This window comes from Bos indicus, chromosome 12, assembly GCF_029378745.1.
Source record: "Bos indicus isolate NIAB-ARS_2022 breed Sahiwal x Tharparkar chromosome 12, NIAB-ARS_B.indTharparkar_mat_pri_1.0, whole genome shotgun sequence".
NCBI classification, from domain to species: Eukaryota; Metazoa; Chordata; class Mammalia; order Artiodactyla; family Bovidae; genus Bos; species Bos indicus.
Genome location: NC_091771.1, coordinates 32,190,896 through 32,213,810, shown reverse-complemented (window position 1 = coordinate 32,213,810; position 22,915 = coordinate 32,190,896). Strand labels below are relative to the sequence as shown.

At 40.5% G+C, this 22,915-nt stretch overlaps 1 protein-coding gene across 1 annotated transcript in view; it reads right to left on the bottom strand.

The window, feature by feature from the left end:
* The window catches only part of LNX2 (ligand of numb-protein X 2), an 89,705-nt gene that overhangs the window by 34,064 nt on the left and 32,726 nt on the right, over window positions 1-22,915 (bottom strand). The window contains exon 2 of the mRNA XM_070800249.1: window positions 8,301-8,822. Within this exon, the coding sequence (XP_070656350.1) occupies window positions 8,301-8,707 (407 nt within the window). The 5' untranslated portion in view covers window positions 8,708-8,822. The remainder of the gene's footprint in view (window positions 1-8,300; window positions 8,823-22,915) is intronic.

Here is a 22,915-nt window from a genome sequence, read left to right as displayed (position 1 = left end):
GACTCTCCTACTGGGGGAAGAAGTTTAGAAAAGGTGGGGCAGGGTAGACGACAGTCTTGTGTTCAGGATTGCAGTCCTTCATTCAATGACAGCATTCTTAAAAAATCTACAATTTCAAACAAATTAAGTATAGAATTAAATTCAATTAAAGTATAGAATTCAATTAAAATTAGAAGCTATTCTCTAAGGATATGAGTAATACACGGAGAAGGCAATGGCACCCCACTCCAGTACTCCTGCCTGGAAAATCCCATGGACGGAGGAGCCTGGTAGGCTGCAGTCCATGGGGTCGCTAGGAGTCGGACACAACTGAGTGACTTCACTTTTACTTTTCACTTTCGTGCGTTGGAGAAGGAAATGGGAACCCACTCCAGTGTTCTTGCCTGGAGAATCCCAGGGACGGGGGAGCCTGGTGGGCTGCCGTCTATGGGGTCGCACAGAGTCGGACACGACAGAAGCGACTTAGCAGCAGCAGCAGCATGAGTAATACAATTTCCCACATGAACCGAAGATTTATTTTAGGTCCTGGATTTAAGGTCTTGAGAAGGTCATTATTCAGTCTCTCTATTCGGCACTCTCTCCTGACTTGCTTTCCCTTCACCTTGCTTATAAGGGGCACAGTGGACGTTCTGCACTGCACTGCGAGGCAGCGCTCCACGGAGTGTTTCTGTAAGGGCCTGGCGAATATTTTTGAAAATTATATCACTGAAAAGATTACTTCTGTCGAGAAGTAATTAGAATTTAAAATACTTATAACTAAGATAGGTAAAGATTTAGTTCTCAAAATATATATCATACACAAATATCTACACAGACTAGAAAAAAGGACTAGGAACAGGAATTGAAGAGGAAATACAAACAATATGAACACCTGGGAATTAGCCTAACAAATGACTAAAAAAATCCTACAAAGTAAATAATCATAAAGGCTAAGAAATAGTTATTAAATACAGAAAAACAAGTTTAAAAAGCAAAACAAATTTGCTAGAGAGGTAAAGAAACGGGTCTATATAAGTTCCCAGTAGGAGAGCAAATTGGTAACAGGAATTAAAGACATTAAACATGATGCCATACAAACATACAAAAGAATAAGCCTGCCTAGCATCAGAAGAAAGTTAGAGAGGGAACCTTTGGGAACACCCATGTTTAAATACGATGAACCAGCTGAGCAGATGGAGATAGAACAACCACACAAGAGCAGCAACAAAGAAAAAGCAGCCAACTGTGTCAATGCCATGTAGGGGCAAATAAGATAAGGGCCACAGCACTGGTTTGATCTGGAAATGAGAAGGTCATGGTGACCTTAGAGAGAACACTTTCAGTGAGGAGGGCAGACGCACAGACCAAACACATGCAGCTCTGTTAACAAAATACATGCATTCCACAAAATCTGCACAGAGCTTAGGGGAAAGAGGGCTGGGGCAGACCATGCAAAACCAGGGTGTCTGGGGATGGGGATGGTGCTAGTGGGTACAGGGCTTCTTTCTGGGGTGTTGGCACGTTCTAAAAATTAGACTGTGATGATGGTTACATAGTTCTGTGAATATATTAAAAACCACTGAATTGTACACTTCAAAAATAGCTGAAGTTTATGGTAGATGAAATATATCTCAATAAAACTAATTTTTAAACAAAAATTAGGGAGCGAATAGACCAGAGCAAAGCTGACACAGGTGGCCAGAGTCAGTGTCCCTCCCATCTGTAAACATTTGGACCTGAAAGAGAAAGGAAGACACCAGCACGTGTTGAGTGTCTAAGCTGTGCCTGCTGCTGTGTAGACGTTATGGACAGGATTCACTGAATCCTCACAAGCGCTCTATTATCCCCATTTTACAAATGGGAAACCTGAACTAAGCCAAAACCACAGAGCTATCAAATTACAGAGTCAAAACCCAAACTCAGATCTGACTTCAAACATGCCTGCTCTTTATAGTGAATCATACCCAGTTCATTCTTACGGAGTCCCATCTCTGTGCCTTAAGAAAACATAAATTGCATTCCTTTCACAAACTTCTACCTAGAAACACAGTCATAGAATGTTAGAGTAAGAAAGGCCTTGGTAACACAAAACTCACAAGCAACAACAAAACCTCTGCTTTTCAAATGGTGCATTTAACAGTAACAACATAAACCGCAACTGGCACCAGGAGGCAGGTAACTGAGTACACTAGGAGGCTAGTGTGGACGCTATTGCACGTGATTAAAAACAGCAGGAAACAAGTGCACACTGACCCAAGTTACATGCCCTGAACAAGATGGGGGTAGGTGTGCACTCGATGCGGGTGGAAGGGGAACCCTGAGACAGTGGGGGGCCCTCACCACGGGCGCTGGACGCAATGTGACCGGCCACAGGCCGGGCACTTGTCCCTCCCCAGGGAGGGCCCTCTACATGCAGGTGTGTCTTTAAAATTTTCCTAAATAACTCCCAAAGGCTCTTGCAGCAGCCAGAGCAAACTGAGGGACTTCTTTCCTACTGAAGGTTGTAATTTCACCCCCCTATTCTGGCTCTCCTTATGGAGGAAAATCGCATATGAACTAGCTTGATTTATGGCATAGTGGCACCATTCCCTGATATACGATGACTCACTTTAGGAGATGCAGAGTGTAGCAGAACACACTGTATTATTAGTAGCAGTGTTAGTGGCGGTGGGGCCGGCAGAAGGGGGCGGTGGGGGAGTGGCAGCGGCAGGAACAGCAGACGTAAGATACAATAGCTCATGATTAAGTGCCAGCACAATGCCGGGCACTTAATGAAGCTCAATGAATATGAGCATCTTAGAACCAATAAAAATGATAAAAATAGTTACGGATTATAGCATGCAAAAATCAATTTAAATGGCATTAGTAAAATTGTTAGATTGGGGTATCCGAAAAGCCTCTCCTCCATAAAGCCATGCGAACACTGGGAAAAATTGTTCAGTACCAACTATTACTGAACTCTGGAAATAAGCCAGGGTTCAGTAGCAATCTGGAATGCATTTATTTAAGAAAAATGACAGTTTCAGCAGAAGGTACATGTGAGCTAAATTTTTGTGTACCAGTGAAATCAAGTCCATACTAATCTGAACTGGACTGTTGAAGTTAATATGTTAATTGTAATCCCTTAGGCAACCACTAAGAAAACAATTCAAAAAACAGGTATGAACAGAAACGACAAAGGAATTAAAATGGCATTCTTGGAAATATTATTTAACAAGAACAGGGGAAGAAGTAGATGAACCTTTAAAGAAACTGAAAAGAAATGATATATATAAACAAATAAAATAAAAAATATATAAATTCTATCTTGTTGGTAATTACATCAAATATAAATAAATTAAACACTCCAATCAAAAACCAGTAATTGGCAGGATGGATTAAAAAGAAACAGGATCCAACTATATACTGTCTACAAGAGACACATTTCAAAGATACAAATAGGTTTAAATCAGGAGAGAAAAATATATACAAGCAAACAACATCAAGAGTTGAATGGGTATACTAATTTCAGACAACGGAGACTTTAAGACAAAAATACTTTCTAGTGACAAAGAACATTCTACAATAATGAAAAGGGTTTGATTTTTCACAAAACTATAACAATTATAAACAAACACAATAGCAGACCCTCAAAGTATTTACATGAAGTTCAAAATGACAGAATTAGAGGAAAAAAAAAATAGTTTTTAAAAAAAAGAAAAAAAAAAAGCCTAGGATGTCTCCATTCCACTTTCAATAATGAATAGAATAATTAGACATAAGGAAAAGAAGAGAGACTTTTAACAATATTATATATCAACTAGACCTAAGATAAATCTATAGAACACTCCACCCATCAACAGTAGAGCACACCTTGTGTACAAATGGAATATTTTCCAAGACAGACTGTGTGCTAGGCCACTAAAAACAAAAAGCCTCAATAAAATTTAAAGTATTAAATCATACACATGTTCTCCAATGACAATTCAAATTGGATCAAAGACCCAAATGTAAGAGCTAAAAGCGTAAAAGTCCTAGAAGAAAACAGGCGCAAAGCTTCATTACCTGAGATTAGGCAGTGGTTTTTTTAGCTATGACACCAGAACTACAAGCAAAGAAAGAAAAGATAAAATGGACTTCATAAAAATTAAACTTGTTTGTCCTTCAAAGGGCACAGGAAAATGAAAAGGCAACTGACAGAATAAGAGAAAATACTTGCAAACCACATATTTAATAAGGGTCAGAATACACAGAGACTGTTTAAAACTTACAAAAAGACAATCACTTTTAAAATGGACTAGTGACGTTAAGCATTTATTCATGAGCTTATGGGCCATTTACATATCTTCTCTGGAGAAATATCTACCTAAATCCTTTGACCATTTAAAATTGTATTGAGTTTTTGTTCAGTTGTAAGAACTCTTTATATATTCTGGATACTAGACCCTTACTGGATACGATTTACAAATATATATCTGTTTTTTACATCATGTTGGACAAAAAAATGCTGGTGAGCATGTGCTAGACACAAACTTCTCTCTAAGTTACAAACTGAATTTAAAAGAGCAATCTTCTCTCAGCGTACCCTGACCCTTAAAGGCTCAAAACCATGTTAACTTAACTAGAGAAGCTCTCAGCACAGAAAGACTTCTTTGAAGTTTTTCTCTGTATTGTACGTTCTTTTAGAATACTGTTAAACTCAAGTTCTAAGAGGAAAAGAAAAAATGGTTCTGAATTTTGCCATAAACTAGGGCACAAATGATCAATTTAAAAAAAAGTATCACTTCAATTACCATAAGCTTTAAATGTTAAATTGCTGAGGATAAGGCAGGATGGGGTTGAGAGGGGAAGAGGAATCCTCACAGTTGATGTTGCTTGGCAGAACTTCATAAGGCAATTACTAAAATGTTACATGCGTCATACAGTATATGTAATATTTCTTGAGGGCTTTAGTTCTCCCTTCAAAGATGAGCACTTTTCCATGTCTTCTAAAATTTTTCATTGCTTTCCTAATATATAATCAGTTAATAACTAGTAATTTTATTTAAAAATACAGTCATCTTTCACAAATGTTTTACTCTTAGCCCTAGGACAAAATGTCAGCTGTTCTCAAACTGAAGCAGATTTCTTAAGAGTAGAATTTTGTTCAAATAGGGAAGGTAATTTTGCACTCAAAACTACCAGATTTAACAAACTATTTCTGCTAATAAAATTATCATAATTCTGTGTCTCATGACATCACCCTCATTGCTAGTTTGTGCTGGTTTTACATGACTGCACATTTTTTGTTCTCTCCCCACAAAGGGAAGTTTATGCCTCAAATCTGGGGGGTCTTATGACTGACAGCATAAGGGATGCTATGTGACTTGAAGGCTAGACCATACAAGGCCATGCAGCTTCTCCAAATTTATTGGAACCCATGTGAGAACTTAACGTAGCTGGAGGCCACTGTGCTGGAGAGGCACCTGGAGGCTCTCCTGTGGACGAGTCCTGCCTGAGCCCATGCCTCCTGTGACCTCCATCAATGTGCCAGACACGTGAATGAAGCTTCTGTCCTGGATGTAAACACTCCAATGCCAATGGCTGCAGTCCTGGGCTTTCAGTTCTCAGCTGTGACCCAGAGTGGACAGAGCAGAGACAAGCCAGTCCTGCTACGCCCTGAGTCCCTGGGACTCACCGAATCGATGAGTGGAATATGTTTCCATGCGCTCACTGTTTTTATCTGGTTATATTTGCAGTGGTTGGTTTCTCACCAATACTGACATTTAACATTTGTGAGGTCAGTCAGGCAATAGGTAAGTGAAATCAGGGTCTTCCCTGGTGGCTCAACAGTAAACAATCTGCCTGCCAATGCAAGAGATACTGGTTTGATCCCTGGGTCGGGAAGATCTCTGGAGAAGGAAATGACAACCCACTCCAGTATTCTTGCTTGGGAAATCCCATAGACAGAGGAGCTTGGTGGACATGGGGTTGCAAGAGTCAGATATGACTTAGCAACCAAACAATAGATAACCAGAACACAGATTAACAACTTAACTGAACAAACGTTAGTTCTAATTTTGATAATCAGCAGTCACTCTTAGCTCTTTACATCAAGCAAGTCACCTCACCTTTTTAAATCATTCACCTTTTTCAGTGTTATCTTTCAAAACACAAGCCTAACACATTTTGGAAATGATTAAATTAGTAGCTCAAATATTAAGAAGCACGCTTGGAAAATGGAACTTTCAACTGGACATAACTGCTTAGCTTTTATCAACCTATAAGTGAAGGGACAGTTTGCAGTTCCCAAGTTTTTACATCATCAACATAACAGTTTGACAGAAAAAATTCATGATACTTCAACTACATATTAAATTCTTGTATGCATTTTAAGTAAACATTGCTACAATAATTGTGTAATTTTTATCTTACTGCTATCAAAATAATTAACTGAGACTCTGTTCAGTTCCTCTAATATCCCAAAACTGATGTTCATAAGAGCCAGAAAAGAAACATTTCTTAAAAAGAATACTTCTACTGAGAGAAAACGGAAAAGCCTAAAATCTTCAACCTCAGCCACAACCAGGCCTGAACCAGACAGCAGACTCAAAAGTCTGGGTCAGTTTCCAGGAAGCCTCTGTTACCGTGTTCAGATTCTATGCCTGCTGGTGATCAAAGGAAAACACCACATGCATTTTCAAAAGTGTACACATTTATCCCACTCTTAGTTCAGTGGAGCTTAAGTTTAAGCAATTCCTTTGTAAATCTTCTCATTCTTTCTCATAAATGTAAATTATTTCTAATCAGTATACTCATTGTATAACACTGATATTTAGGATCAGAATGAACACATATTCACATATATATCAAATGTTTACTACCACACAGCAGAGAATGGGATTCACTCTGCGTAAGGCCAGCATGGTATGGCAGAACAGTAAGCAGGAACAATGAAGTTTAAGTCTAACCATGCTTTTACCTATCTCCAGCTCTCTGTGACTCAGTTTCCTGATTTGTAAAGTGAGGGGATGAGCTTAGATTCAACTCTATGATTTCAAGTGTGAGTACAGTGACAAGCTGTTCTATACCAGACTTATACTATATTATTTCTAAATCCAGTATCTTACATTAAGCCTTGTTATTCACAGTTACTGCAGATTTACACTGCACAAGTGGTTTAACTATGAAATGTAGACATCAATACATTTATTTTGGTCATTTTATATGATTATATCTAAGAAAAGGTAAGTTTTAACCCTTCCCAAAGTGTATAAACAATGTTAAAGAACAAGTCTTTTATTAAAGTCAAATGATAAAAACTCACTAAACATTCAGCTGAACAGATTACTTCACCCTTTAAAAAGCCTTTGTTAGTAGAACAAAAACCCCTACTAAAATGTTTCCAACCTCTAGTTCTTGTTCAGTCTAGTTCCTGAACATAGAATTTTATAAGATTTTAAAGAATGAAATCATGGATACAGGCAGACCTCATTTTACTGCACGTCCTTTACTGTGCTTCAAAGATACTCCATGTTTTACAAATTGTGGCAGTCCTGTGTGTCATGAGATGATGGCTTTCTTTCCTAGCAGTAAAGGATTTTCGATCAAGGTGGGTACATTTTTACCTAATGCTGTTGAACCCTTCCTAGAGCACAGCACAGTGTAAACATAACTTCTTTGATAAGCACTCGGAAACCAGAAAGTTCCTGTGACCTGTGGTGTTATGCTCCCTGATGTTCGCTTTATAGTGGTGGTCCGGAACCCAACCCGCAACATCTCTGAGGTGTGCCTGTGCCCATTTCCATGTTGTAGCAATGTTGTCATTTTTAACAGCTGCATAGTATCCCGATGCACTGATGGACCACTGTTAAGTAATTAGCTTGACCCCAATTTATTGAACTCTGCACAAGGTTGCAATGAACATCTTTATATACAACGTTCCCTCCTTTTGGATTATGTCCTTAGGATGAAATGCTAGGTAAGATGATACTGACAGTTCCAGTTTTGAAATAAACTGTGAAACTGCCTTGCATATCCTGCTACCCATGTGAATATAACAACTTCATATTATACCACCAAAAACACTGATAGGGGGACTTCCCTGGTGGGGGCCTGGGTTTGATCCTTGGTCAGGGAACTAGATCCCACATGCCGCAACTAAGACTTGCAATGGATACAACATGGCCACAACTAAGGTCCCACACAGCAGAATAAATAAGTAAATATTATTTTTAAAAAAATACTGATAGGTATAAAATGGTACTTTCTGTCTAGGTTTTATATTCATGTTTCTGATTTCTGTCTGCTTGCGCAGCCTTTCCACAAAGCCTAGAGCCACGCTCTCCCTTTCTCTTGCTCACCTGTTCTTAAGATGGCCTTCCAGGTCACAGCGCTGCATCACATCATGGCACACTGAAGAAAATGGACATGAAATCAACAATTTGTCCAGGAGTTTATGAACCAGAATGCTAGACTTCTTACACGACTTAAAGTGGAGTTTCTTCCGGTCCAGCGGACAGAAATCCTTCTCCTGTAGGAAGTTTCTGAGGCACTTGCAGCAGAAGGTATGTCCACAGGGAGTGTCCAGCGGCTGCAGCAGAGGCTGAAGGCAGATATGGCAGACCAGGTCGTCATCCACTTCATCCTGGTAATTGTACAGGTGGTTTTCCCGCGTCCAGTGCTGCTGGCCACATTCGAAACACAAAGGGTTGAAGGAGGAGGACGAGGTCTGTTCCACAGACCCCATCTCGTCACTTGTGGTTCCCATTGTGAATCAACTGCAGCAGTTTCTGTATCTTCATATGCTGGACTTCCACCAAAGGTTTGGTTTCCTTTACAAGTCAGTGATGCTGTCCTTTAAAACCCAGGCCTGGTTTTCTAAACTAGACAAAGCAAAATAACCAAAAAAGTAATTAATATCAATCAACATAGGTTAAAAGAATCAACATAATATTAGCAGTTAACATTTTAATAAAAATTTTACTAAAAACTTTTTAGTAAAAAATTAAAATTTAGGTCATGTAATAAATTAGCCATTAAAACATTAAAAAAAATTAAATTAACTAGTTTGCTTGTTGGCTAAGAAGAATGACTTACCATGCCAAGTTATTGGTAAGAAAAGAATTCAGGATTAAAAGCAGAGAAGTCATATTTATATATGGTGTAATATAGGAATCACATGTTCTACTAACTGAAATCACTCAAGACTTCACTGTTTAATGGTAGTTTTAATGCCAATTAATCTCTACAGTATGCTAACAGTGCAAATTGAGGTATATTATATGTAACATGTTTGCATTTGCTATCCCAGTCATGGCGCCCTGCTTCTGATGGATTTTTACACATTTACGGTGCCATCCCAAAGATGGTGTCTTTGGAAGGATAAGTCAGTATCTGTGAAAAAATGACCTTTGCTCTACATTGTTTAGGAAAAAATGGATTTCAAAGAACCTATGTATGATTATAATATTCTCCCTCTAATACAGATTTTGTCTGTATTGGTAGATATGGCATATATGAATGACATCTTGGCAAACTCCAATATATGCCATTAGGAGAAAAAAACCTGCTATAATTCAATTACAGAGATAAGCCATGTTATAAATGTCAAGGCTTACTCAGCGCAGGGTGTGTGTGTGTGTGTGTGGGTGTGTGTGTGTACATGTTATGTGTCTCCTCTGAGACTGCAGCCCACTCCAGTGCAGGGCCAGCAGGGAAGGTTCCATACCTCTTGCTACTGCAGGACCAGGGGTTAAAAGTTCACCTCCAAAGGCAGCAGCTATGTTAACTCTGAATATTTACAGACCCTGGTAGGAGCCAAACACTGAACAGGGAGAGAGGTGATGTAGGGAGAGGATGGTTAAGAAAGCTCAGTGTGAAAACTAAAGGCACTAAAACTCCTATGAAAGTTGTGCACAGGACACTGTGCGAACACAGAGAAAGTGGAGAAGAACTGGTATCTAACTCAGTTTGGTTTTGTGGCTGCTGGGCGGTGGCAGGAATCAGTGGCCAGAGGAGAAAATGGACAAGGGCAGCTCGACTAAGTCACACGTGAACTGGCACAGCAATTTGGGCACGTGAGCAGGTGAAATGGTGAAGACAAGAAAGGAACTCAGGGTAGGGCGGTCCTGAAACCTGGGGTCCGGTACCAGATGAGAAAGAGCAGACAGCATGTTAATGCTGCTGGCATTTGTCTCTGTGATAATTCTCCCCTGATCATCCATATATATGTATATATTAATATATATATATATATATATATATGCCCAGAAGATGATGCAAATCACCTAAGCTTTTGCATATGATAAGTTTGCAGAAGAAAGCCTGGCTTGCTGCCTGACTATGCTATTGTATTTCTTTGTGGAGTATTTATCAGAAAAACAATATTAACATTTTAAGAGATTTAACAAGAACTGCCATGAACTATGAGGTGGTGGAACAAGATTCAGTTGGCATAGCTGATTCAGATCAACTGTGTTTTCAAAAGCAATTTAATAAAATAATAATAGTAGCTTGTGACCTTAAACAACCAGGACAGCATTAAGATAGCAAACACTTCTCATATTCTGTAACTCATGGGCCTTACTCTGAGCACCATAACTTTTGTCAGTACGAGGTATGTGAGATTGTGGAGAGAAACAAAATTTATCTCCGGCAAACAGACTACTTCAGTGTAGGCATTTTAACACAGGATGTCCACAGACTCTTGTTTCCTACTCAAATAGCAAGAAAATCCATATATCCCTTGCTCTTCTTGGTTTGTGATAGCATTAACACTCATTTTTTCTCAAGAAAATATACTGCAATTCTGACCTCCCACATAATGACTAAGGAAGCATTTCTCTTAAGGCACTTATATTTTAGTTATTTGCTAAATCTCTAAATAACTTTTAGTTCTTTATTTTTATTTTATCACAAAACCTTTTCATGAGGAAAAATAACACGCTCCCATTTAAAATTCCAAATAACAATTGCATCGTCACAGCCAGCCCAGAAATGTCTCCACGGTACCATGACACGAATGTTAATTGAAAATGTATCAGGGGTAAATCACTAACATGCTCATGTAAGTATGGATTAGAGAGTGTCAAGACCATAGACCCTAGAAAGTTAAGAGTACATATACCCTGGAGCCAGTCTGCAAGGTGTTCAAACCCTTGTTCAGTCACTTACCAGCCCTGTGGCCTGACTGGACTTCTCTGTGGCTGTTTCCTGCTCACAAGTAAAATGAGGTGAGTGACGGTGCCGATCTCAGAGGGGTGATACACAGAACAAACAGGCACGTAATACGTGCTGTTCAGATATGAGCTCTCACTACTATTATCAAAGATAAAGGAATAAACGTTCAGACAGATTTTATGATTGGCTCAAAGCCACACAACTTACAGTTACTTAGTAAGAGAGAAGGAAAATAAATCCAGTTCCTTCTTGTTTCAAAATAACCCAATAGTAATTGGCTACCACCGGTGGCTCAGTGGTAAAGAATCTGCCTGCAATGCAGGAGGAGTGGGTTCAATCCCTGGGTGGGAAGATTCCCTGGAAGAGGAAATGGCTGTCCACTCCAGTCTTCTTGCCTGGAGAATCTCATGGACAGAGGAGCCTGGTGGGCTACAGTCCATAGCATTGCGAAGAGACGGACACAAGTTAGTGACTGAACAACATTAAGTAATTACATGAAAGAAGAAAGGTATCTCATGAAAGTCTTAGTGTATGAATTTTGTGAAGACCAGGGAGCCTGAGCCTGCTTTTCCAACCCCCAGCCCAACTCCTCTCCTTACAGCCCAGGACTTAATTCTACTTTGGGAGCAAGTCCATGATAATGGCTCTTACAGCATTTCACACCGTCATCCCTCACTAACTGTGAGCTCCTCATGACCTGGGCCTCCCATAGCAGTGAACCTCCGTAAATGTGGAGTGACCAACTGAGTAACAAAATGTTTGCTCACTCCTGCTAGTTACGTGGCATAAATACACTTATACATACAGAAGCATACGCCCATGTTTAATTTTGATTTCAGATATTCTATGAGCAGAATCTGAAATATTAAAATACAAGTTAAATACTAGTTTTAAATACTCTCCAAAACATAAAGACAAAATGTTGCAAAATGTGTATCTTCACAAGCTACATTATTTGTATCTAGTATTCCAGGAACACAGTATACAGATTAGTCAGTTCAGTTGCTCAGTCGTGTCCAACTCTTTGTGACCCCATGAACCACAGCACGCCAGGCCTCCCTGTCTATCACCAACTCCCAGAATTCACCCAAACTCATGTCTATCGAGTCGGTGATCCCATCCAGCCATCTCATCCTCTGTCATTCCCTTCTCCTCCTGCCCCCAATCCCTCCCAGCATCAGAGTCTTTTCCAATGAGTCAACTCTTCGCATGAGGTGGCCAAAGTATTGGAGTCTCAGCTTCAGCATCAGTCCTTCCAATGAATACCCAGGACTGATCTCCTTTAGGATGGACTGGTTAGATCTCCTTGCAGTCCAAAGGACTCTCAAAAGTCTTCTCCAACACCACACTTCAAAAGCATCAATTCTTCAGTGCTCAGCTTTCTTTATAGTCCAACTCTCACTTCCATACATGACCACTGGAAAAACCATAGCCTTGACTAGACGGACCTTTGTTGGCAAAGTAATGTCTCTGCTTTTCAATATGCTATCTAGGTTGGTCATAACTTTCCTTCCAAGGAGTAAGCATCTTTTAATTTCATGGCTGCAATCACCATCTGCAGTGATTTTGGAGCCCCCCAAAATAAAGTCTGACACTGTTTCCACATCTATTTGCCATGAAGTGATGGGACCAGATGCCATGATCTTCGTTTTCTGAATGTTGAACTTTAAGCCAACTTTTTCACTCTCCTCTTTCACTTTCATCAAGAGGCTCTTTAGTTCTTCTCCATTTTCTGCCATAAGGGTGGTGTCATCTGCATATCTGAGGTTATTGATAATTTCTCCCAGCAATCTTGATTCCAGTTTGTGCTTCTTCCAGCCCAGTGTTTCTCATGATGTATTCTGCATATAAGTTAAATAAGCAGGGTGACAATATACAGCCTTGACATACTCCTTTTCCTATTTGGAACCAGTCTGTTGTTTCATGTCCAGTTCTAACTATTGCTTCCTGACCTGCATAAAGGTTCTCAAGAGGCAGGTCAGGTGGTCTGGTATTCCCGTCTCTTTCAGAATTTTCCACAGTTTATTGTGATCCACATAGTCAAAGGCTTTGGCATAGTCAATAAAGCAGAAATAGATGTTTTTCTGGAATTCTCTTGCTTTTTTGATGATCCAGCAGATGTTGGCAATTTGATCCATGAACAGTATCAAAAGGCAAAAAGATAGGACACTGAAAGATGAACTCCCCAGGTCAGTAGGTGCCCAATATGCTACTGGGGATCAGTGCAGAAATAACTCCAGAAAGAATGAAAGGATGGAGCCAGAGCAAAAACAACACACAGCTACAGATGTGACTGGTGATAGAAGCAAGGTCTGATGCTGTAAAGAGCAATATTGCATAGGAACCTGGAATGTTAGGTCAATGAATCAAGGCAAATTGGAAGTGGTGAAACAGGAGATGGCAAGAGTGAATATTGACATTCTAGGAATCAGCAAACTAATGGACTGGTATGGGTGAATTTAACTCAGATGACCATTATATCTACTACTGTGGGCAGGAATCCCTTAGAAGAAATGGAGTAGCCATCATAGTCAACAAAAGAGTCCGGAATGCAGTACTTGGATGCAATCTCAAAAACGACAGAATGATCTCTGTTCATTTCCAAGGCAAACTATTCAATATCACGGTAATCCAAGTCTATGCCCCAACCAGTAATGCTGAAGAAGTTGAAGTTGAACGGTTCTATGAAGACCTACAAGACCTTTTAGAACTAACACCCAAAAAAGATGTTCTTTTCATTACAGGGGACTGGAATGCAAAAGTAGGGAGTCAAGAAACACCTGGAGTAACAGGCAAATTTGGCCTTGGAGTACGGAATGAAGCAGGGCAAAAGCTAATAGTGTTTTGCCAAGAGAACGCACTGGTCATAGCAAACACCCTCTTCCAACAACACAAGAGAAGAATCTACACATGGACATCACCAGATGGACAACACTGAAATCAGACTGATTATATTCTCTGAAGTAAACAGATGGATGCTATTAAACTGGCTGGGAATATTACAACACATTTAAATAGCACTGGAGAGGGAGTTATAAGACTGTTTACCACCTAACTCCAGTCACTATTAATATGCTTGCTCTTCCTGGTTTATGAGACAAGACTATCCTGGTACATCTTAGAAACTCAGATGGAGGGTAGTTTTCAGTTAATCTGCACACTCTCAAACTATGTTATTCAGATAATTTCTCTTACTGTTACTTTTCATTTAGGCTCAAAGGGTCCTCATTGGCCCTAACCTGGAAGATCCAGCCCAGGATAAAAGATGATAAGGTAAGAGTTAGCACCAAAGTATGGCTGGGGTGGGTGGGGGTGGGGGGTGGGACAGGACACAACACGTCACCGGTTCCTCTGACATAGCTGAGAAAACCTCTCCTCTCTCTTTAAGTCTCAGCTCTGCCTCTACCTCCTGTCAGATCCCATCAGGCTCCTTCCTGCTCTCAGGACCACGGCCTGCCCTCCTGTTCCTGCTGCTCTGTACACATGCCTTCCTTTTAGCAGTTACTACCTTTGCATGCTTGTTTATCTGTCTTTGGGCTTCCCTGGTGACTCAGATGGTAAAGAATCTGCCTGCAATGCAGGAGACCAGAGTCAGGAAGATCCCCTGGAGGAAGAAATGGCAACCCACTCCAGTATTCTTGCCTGGAAAAATCCCATGGACAGAGGAGCCTGGCGGGCTGTTACAGTCCATGGGGTCGCAAATGGTTGGACACGACTGAGCGATTAACACTTTCATACTTTTAGCTGTCTTCTCACCTCTTGGAGGGTAAAGACAGTATCTGCTTTCTCTCTTGTATTCCCACATGTCAGCACATACTATGCAATAAAAAAACTGAGACTGAGCCTGAAGTACAGTCCTGAGATGTATTATATAACTATGTAAATATATGAGAAAATCTTGTATTAACCTGTGGTCCTGCAAGTGGTCAACATACTGGACCCTGCACTATGACCATAAACACACTAGGAATAAGGTATTACTTCCTTTAATCTTCAAAAGTCTGATGAAAATTTGCCTCTTTTTTTTTTGGCTTGATGATATCAATACCACAAAATTTTCTTGTATTGTCTATGTTACATATCAGCTCACACAGCTACCTTTGTATAAAGCCGCAGTTGTCAACCTTTCACACCTAAGGATCCCTTTATCCACCCTGGACAAGTCTGGCTATTTCCAAAAAAACTCCAAAACTACCATGCAATCCAGCAACTGTACTCCTGGGCATTTATCTCAAAGAAATGAAAACTTACGTTCGCACAAATACGGGTTCAGCCTTATCTGTAATAGACCCAATTCAGAAACAACCCAGGTGTTCTTCAACAGGTGACACGCCACATGACACGGCTCAGCAGTAAAGAATGAACTACTGACGTGCACACCAGTCTGGATGGACCTTAGAGAGTTATGCGGGGTGAGGAAGCTGATATGAGAAGGCTGCATACTCTATTATTCCATGTATATAACATTCTTGAAATGACAATGCAACTAAGTTAATTAAAATGTTTATGTTTATTCATTTGTTAATAAAACAATAAAGCTCACTTTTACACATTAACATTTTTATGAAAAATAACTTTTTTTCAAAATTGAAGAACACAGTGAGGGGAGGCCCTGTTTATGAAGCATGTGTTTTGCAGATCTGGAGTCTTGTCTGTTTCTTTCAATCTGCTGTGAGCTCACCTGTCAAGTTTCCTCTGGAAACTCTACTGGACCCTCGTGAGAGACAGAGTGAAAAGGGAAGGATACATCTTAGCGTTCCTGGGAAAACAGTTTTGGCCTTGTAGACCCGCTGAACACAGGGTGTCCTGGGTCACACGTGGACATGTGGCACAGAGTACTGAAGGGTTCTGACACCCTCTTCCATAAGAAGAGGTCCCAGTCAGCAACCAACACAACTTTTTAAAAAGACAAAAACCGAAAAAGGCAAGATGTGGAGGTGAGCGCATGCTGGAGAAGTCTGCCTGTCCTAGAATGGAACTCTCTCCCCAGAGCCTTCTACCCTAAAGATGTGTGTCTGGATATTTCTCTGTACATACGGAGTACTTAGCATATTCTATGAGACCCTAACAGAAAGTCTATTCTTCAATTAATTAAAATTTATTTCCTACTGCAAGACATGAGGAAAAACCCAAATACCAGTTTCCAACAACTCCACATCTATAATTTATAATTCTCTCATTGTCGACATAAAAGTGTGATTCAGCACACTCAGTGATATGCCTCCTTTTTCCTTTTTATGAAGTAGAAATGCCTGAAAAACCATTTTAAAATTCTTAAGATGCTACTTGTAGTTAGATGTACCCTATTTAGTAAGCTAGAAAATTAATAAGCTAAGAAAAAAATGCTGGAGGCTATGAAACTTAGGCTCTGAATTCCATGCCAGCTGGGTAATTAGGTCACTACACAATTCATTTTCATTCACCACATGTTTATCCAGAGTCTACTAGATGCTGGAATTACAGAGAGATTCTGGTATCTTGGCTTCTTGTCTGTGTACTACCAGCTATGTTTAAAGAGTAACTGACCATACACATACACACACACATGGAGTTTAAATCTTGCTCATCATTCTCATGATTTTATATCTTTTTATACACAATAAAATACTTACTGATATGTTGTATTTATCTTCTGGTCCTGACAACTGTTATTGTTCTTTGATAACTTTAATAGTCTCCTAAGTATTTTATAAAAAGGAGGTTAAATTGTGGCTGCCAAAGACTTTGCAAATTTCAAACATCCTTCTGCCTTTAGTTCTTCTAATTTTGAACCATTAAGCTATGAAAACTTTTCTAATGCAAAAACCAAACCGATTACCTACACAATTCCTGTAGGCTCAGAGAGTTATACTTCTAAAAATTATACTAAATGATGTTAGAGTAATTTTAAAACAGAATTGATATAAAACTATTTCAAAAAGGAAACACACCATATGGAACACTAAACATTTCCAAACAGGTAAGACACACTCCCACAACACGTGATGGCTTCGCAGCAGAGCTCAGCACAGCACCAGCTGACAGAGATGGTTGCCTAACATCTTACAGACGTCACAAATTCAGGAGAGTTGCACACTACAGAAACGGTGGGGGTATGAGGGGAAGCAGTTTGCATAGGTTTAGCTTTATTGCATGTGATGTTTACCAGCTGGATATAGTTTTATACTTATTTATTATGACATTCAAAATCACTGTGGATGGTGACTACAGTCACCAAATTAAAAGACGCTTGCTCCTAGGATACGACAAACCTAGACAGTACATTAAAGAATAGAGACATCACTTTGCTGATAAAGGTCCATAAAGTCAAAGCTATGGTTTTTCCAGTAATCATGTCTGGATATTAGAGTTAGACCATAAAGAAGGCTGAGCATTGAAGAATTGATGCTTTAAAACTGTGGTGTTGGAGAAGACTCTTTAGAGTCCCTTCAACTGCAAGGAGATCAAACCAGTCAATCCTAAAGAAAATCAACCCTGAATATTCATTGAAAGGACTGATGCTGAAGCTTGAGCTTCAATACTTTGGCCACCTGATGCGAAAAGCTGACTCACTGGAAAAGACTCTGATGCTGGGAAAGACTGAGGGCAGGAAGAGAAGGGGGCAACAGAGGATAAAATGGTTAGACAGCATCACTGACTCAATGGACATGAATCTGAGCAAAGTCCAGGAGGTAGTGAAGGACAGGAAGCCTGGTGTGCTGCAGTCCATGGGGTTGCTAAGAGTCAGACATAACTGAGCAACTGAACAACAACAATATGACATTCAAAGGCAAATGTTCTAATTGTAATAAATTAAATGATTGATTTTCTTCTTAAGGGTGAAAACTTTCAAACATTTATCTTCTTGCACTAAGTTTAGAAAACATTTGTTTTCAAATGATTGATAAAATTCTTATTTTCCAGGTCTTTTCAGTCCCTAATTTCTTTAAGTGTGGACCAGAACTCCTCCATCAACTCTGTGATCCAAGGAAGCCAAGGGCATCAGAAAGAGCACTGCTGGAGGTTTGAAATCTGGCTCCACCCGCCAGTCACTAGCAACGTGACACCATAACATGGCACAGCAATTAGAAGTTTATAAACCTCAACTTCCTCATGTTAGAAATAGTATCTTGCTTATGGCACAGGATTACTGTGAGGCTAAAAATGTTACACTGCCAGAAAACCCTCCCATAGACCACAAGGCATTGTAACACAAACTTCGGAGTAGATTAAGGCCTGTAAGGGACAACGCAGATAAGAGCAGACAGCTGGCTACTGGGTGGCCCGGGCTCCTTCCACTAGACTGGTCACAGGAGGAAAGCATCTGATGCTCAGCTCTGAGACCAGCAACCAGGCTGTCCCGCTCAGCCCTCCTCCTCTCTAGGCTTCCCCTCTCTCTCCCTACAGACCAGCGGGCCACACCAGACAGACTCTAAGTTACCTACAGGTCCCTCATTCCATGATTCTAGAAATGTGCTTGAGCACACATTTGTTCCCAAAGGACAAACATTTTTCTTTACTGTTACCCAGCTCTGTAATTCGGAGAAGGCAATGGCACCCCACTCCAGTACTCTTGCCTGGAAAATCCAATGGACAGAGGAGCCTGGTAGGCTGCAGTCCATGGGGTCGCTAAGAGTCGGGCACGACTGAGCGACTTCCCTTTCATTTTTCACTTTCATGCATTGGAGAAGGAAATAGCAACCCACTCCAGTGTTCTTGCCTGGAGAATCCCAGGGACAGAGGAGCCTAGTGGGCTGCTGTCTACGAGGTCGCACAGAGTCGGACATGACTGAAGCGACAGCAGCAGCGCTGTAATTACTGTAAAGATGATATAAATCCAAAGCTTATCAGGAGGTTTTTTTGAGTTTCTTTTTTGTTTTTTTATTTTCTTTGATTTTTATAGTACCAGACACTTATCTCCTGACCTGAAAGTTTCTCTTTTTGCAGACAAGTCTATGTACAAGAGAGGAGGGCTAGATATAGAACTGGACATCTCCCTATGTTTATTATGGTGCTACAACGTCTGATGCTATAGTGCTGTAAGACAAAAATAACTTCTTCCTGGCTCCCAGAAAAATGCCATTTAGGAGACGCAGGTACATCTATCTGAAGGACCAATACAGTTAGCTTGTCTTTTTTTTTTTTTTAAAGACAAGTGTAGGTAATTGTCAGTAGTATAAACACATGGTTTTAGATGGCAGATTTTGCTCCAGTTAATCTTGTATTTTCCCATTAAAGAAACATCCGAAGCTACAGAAAAAGGACAAACTCTTCAGCATTACTTTCTTCAATAAATGCAAAGAAATCAGCAGGACACTTACTCCTCTGTGATCAAGCCCACACAATAAAATAAATGAAGTAGAACTAAATCACAGACAGAATAGGTTTTATGGTGGTAATATTACTAATAATTAAGATTCCCAGGCTTCATTATCTTAACTGTGAGCAAGATATAAGAAATTTAAATGCTCCAGCTTTCTAAGCTCATTTAAAGACATTGATAATTAAAAGAATAGATGCTATTTAAGATACTCAGTTTGTCCCAGTTATCCAGTTATAATTCAATACATACAAGAATGATCAGCTCAAGACCAGACTCAAAGGACCATCACTGAGTGGCCAGATCTGGTACTTTCTCAAGACCAGGTGACATGCCACGGTGTCAGGCGCAGGGACCACAGCCTTGCTGGCCTTGGTGTGTATCCAGAATGACTCTCGTGTGTTCCCAGAGGTCGTTCTAAATGATTAAAATGAGTTCTTTGAGTTAAACACAGTTCTAATACTGAGAAAAATCAAAAGGGGTATCTTCATGTGATGAGACTCGTGGTCCAGACTCAGCTGTGTCACAGATAAAACCACCCTCCAAAGTACAACTGCCTACGTCACATGACGGGAAATGTCTGGACCATAAAGCCAGCAACTGTTAAGGGGCTGTGCTGTGTTAGGATGATCAACAATGCACCCTAAATTACATTAGTTTCCCAAGTTTCAGAAACAGAGTCAAACAAAATCCCAGGTTTTACATGTTTTGTAGTTATTATCTGCCTTTCTGACATTTCCACTAGGAAACTTTAACAAACAAAATATTCAAAAGCAAACTAATTACTCATCTCCATCTCCCTAACCTTCAATCCCAACCTCCCTTTCAATCTCCCAACCTCCCTTTCAATCTCCCATCCTCCCTCCTTTCCATCCCTCCATCCGTCTGTCTGTCTGTCCAGGAGTTACTAAGAATCTTCTATGAGCCAGGCACTGTTCTAGGGCCAGGCATTCAGCCCTGAACAAAAACAAAAATCCCTTCCCTTGTGAAGTTTACATTCTGGGTGGGGGCTGGGGAGAAGATAGATAACACACACACAAAATAAATAAAATACTGGGAGAAGGAGGGCTTTTTAAACAGTGAAAAATTCACTATGAAGGTGACACCTGAGTTAACACCACAAGGATGTAACTAGAAATCCACTAAGCCACATAATTAATATCTGGTATAGAACATTTATTATAGACATAAACATTCTATACCAGATATTAACTACATGGCTTGTTAATAGTAAGGATAAAGGCCCCGAGCTGAGAAGGTGCCTGGTATGTCCAGGGAATAGTCAGGAGGCCCGTGTGGATGAGAGACACAAGCAGAGAGAAGGAAACGCAGCAGACCCTAACAGAGGGTCACTTTTACATGTTATGTAGTTTTACATACATAAAAATCTGGATCGCTCTGGCTGCTACGCTGAGAATAATCTGAAAGGACCAGAGGCAGAAGCAAGCAGGAACCTACTAAAATACTCTAAGCAAGAGATGACAGTGGACTGAACCAGGGTGCACACAGTAGAGAGTGGGAAGTGACCCAATTCTGGATCTACTTTGAAGGCAGATTGCTATGATTTGCTGATGAATAAAATGTGTGTGTGGGCTGCCGGCGGCAGAAGTCAAGGATGATGCCAAGGCTTTTGGTCTGAACTGGAAAGACAGAATTAATACATCTGACATAAGAAAGTCTGTAAGAGAGTAGGTTTAATGGGTATGGCCAAATTCACACAGGTTCTATTGGAAATGCCTGTTAGACCTCTAACTAGACACACAGAGTAGGCAGTTCAGTATACAAGTCCAGTTCAAGCGAGAGGACTGGGCTGGTGATATAAATTTAGGTGATATAAATTTAGGAAGCATCAGTGTGTAGATGGTACAGAAAGCCATTCAACTGGGAGAGATCACCAAAGAGGAGTGGATTAGTGTAAGTAGAAGAGAAGGGGTCTGAGGACTGGGCCATGGGGCATGTTCGGTATGGTGAGGCCTGGGAGAGAAGGAGGAACCAAACTGAGCAGGAGTGGTCAGTGCAGAAGATCGGGAGAGCGTGGTGCCGACCAAATGTACAAAGTATTTCAAGGAGGATGGAAAGATTAGCTGTGTAAGATGTGAGAGGCAAGTAAAATAAGACTAGGACTGAGAATTAATCAAGCGTGGGATTTAGTAACACAGCATTCACCAGTGACCTCGACAGGAGTTTTGTGGACCAGGCATTTCCCAGAAATGCTTCCTGGGAAAGAGTTCAAGAGACCACCTGGAAAAGAGGGATGAGAGCACCGACAATCGTTTTGAGAAACTGTGCAGTATAGAAAGGGAAATTCTGTATCCTGGGAGGAACTGAGACTCTAGCGGGGATCCCCTCAACAGTTAACAAAGATGTACAAGTTCATTATTTGCATCTACACGTCCCTAGTTACTTCCTTCTTGGGTCAGACTTCTCCTTCACTTGGGCTCAATATTCCATTCTTTTTGGCAACCTTTGTCACTTATTTCATCTTTCTTCAACCTCTTCTAATGTTTTCCCTTCCACATAAAAGAAGTTTACATTTCACTAACTTGAACAATGAAAACAAAATACTCCCCTACAGTTACTACCCTTTTCCCCACCTTCATTTCACCTCCAATATTTCTGAAATACACGACCATGCTTGCAGTCTCCATTTCCTGATCCGAAGGGCCTCTACCCTCTCCAATTGCTGAGGCTGATTCCACTCGTGGTCGTCGTGACTGGCTGCCAACTCCAATGGTCACCTCCCAGTTCTGAATTGTACTTGCTCTCTCTGCACCATCACTGATTTCCCTCTCCTTGAAATTCTTTGCTCCGCTGTCTACATTATGCCACTCTGCTCTGGTTTTCTTACTACATATCACTCTTTTATGACAGCTGTCCGATTTTTTTTTTTTTAGGCAAACTCTAAAAAATTTAAATTGTTGGGCCAAGAGAAAAAGTCTTCTGATTCACTTCATTAAACTGCTCTCCAACATGGTGAACAAAATTTTGATTCCTACTAGCCGTCTATGGGGTCGCACAGGGTCGGACACGACTAAAGCGACTTAGCAGCAGCAGCAGTGCTAGTATGATAACTTCTCCCAAACTCTTTTCAGTTTTCAGTTCAGTCGCTTAGTAATGTCCAACTCTTTGTGACCCCATGAACCACAACACATCAGGTCTCCCTGTCCATCACCAACTCCCAACTCCCGGAGTTCACCCAAACTCATGTCCATTGAGTCAGTGATGCCATCCAACCACCTCATCCTCTGTCATCCCCTTCTCCTCCCGCCCTCAATCTTGCCCAGCATCAGGGTCTTTTCCAATGAGTCAGCTCTTCCCATTAAGTGGCCAAAGTACTGGAGGTTCACCTTCAACATCAGTCCTTCCAATGAACACCCAGGACTGATCTCCTTCAGGATGGACTGGTTGGATCTCCTTGCAGCCTAAGGGACTCTCAAGAGTCTTCTAATCCTGATTAATTTTATTTTTTAAACGTTTATAAATCTGACAGTTGAAATA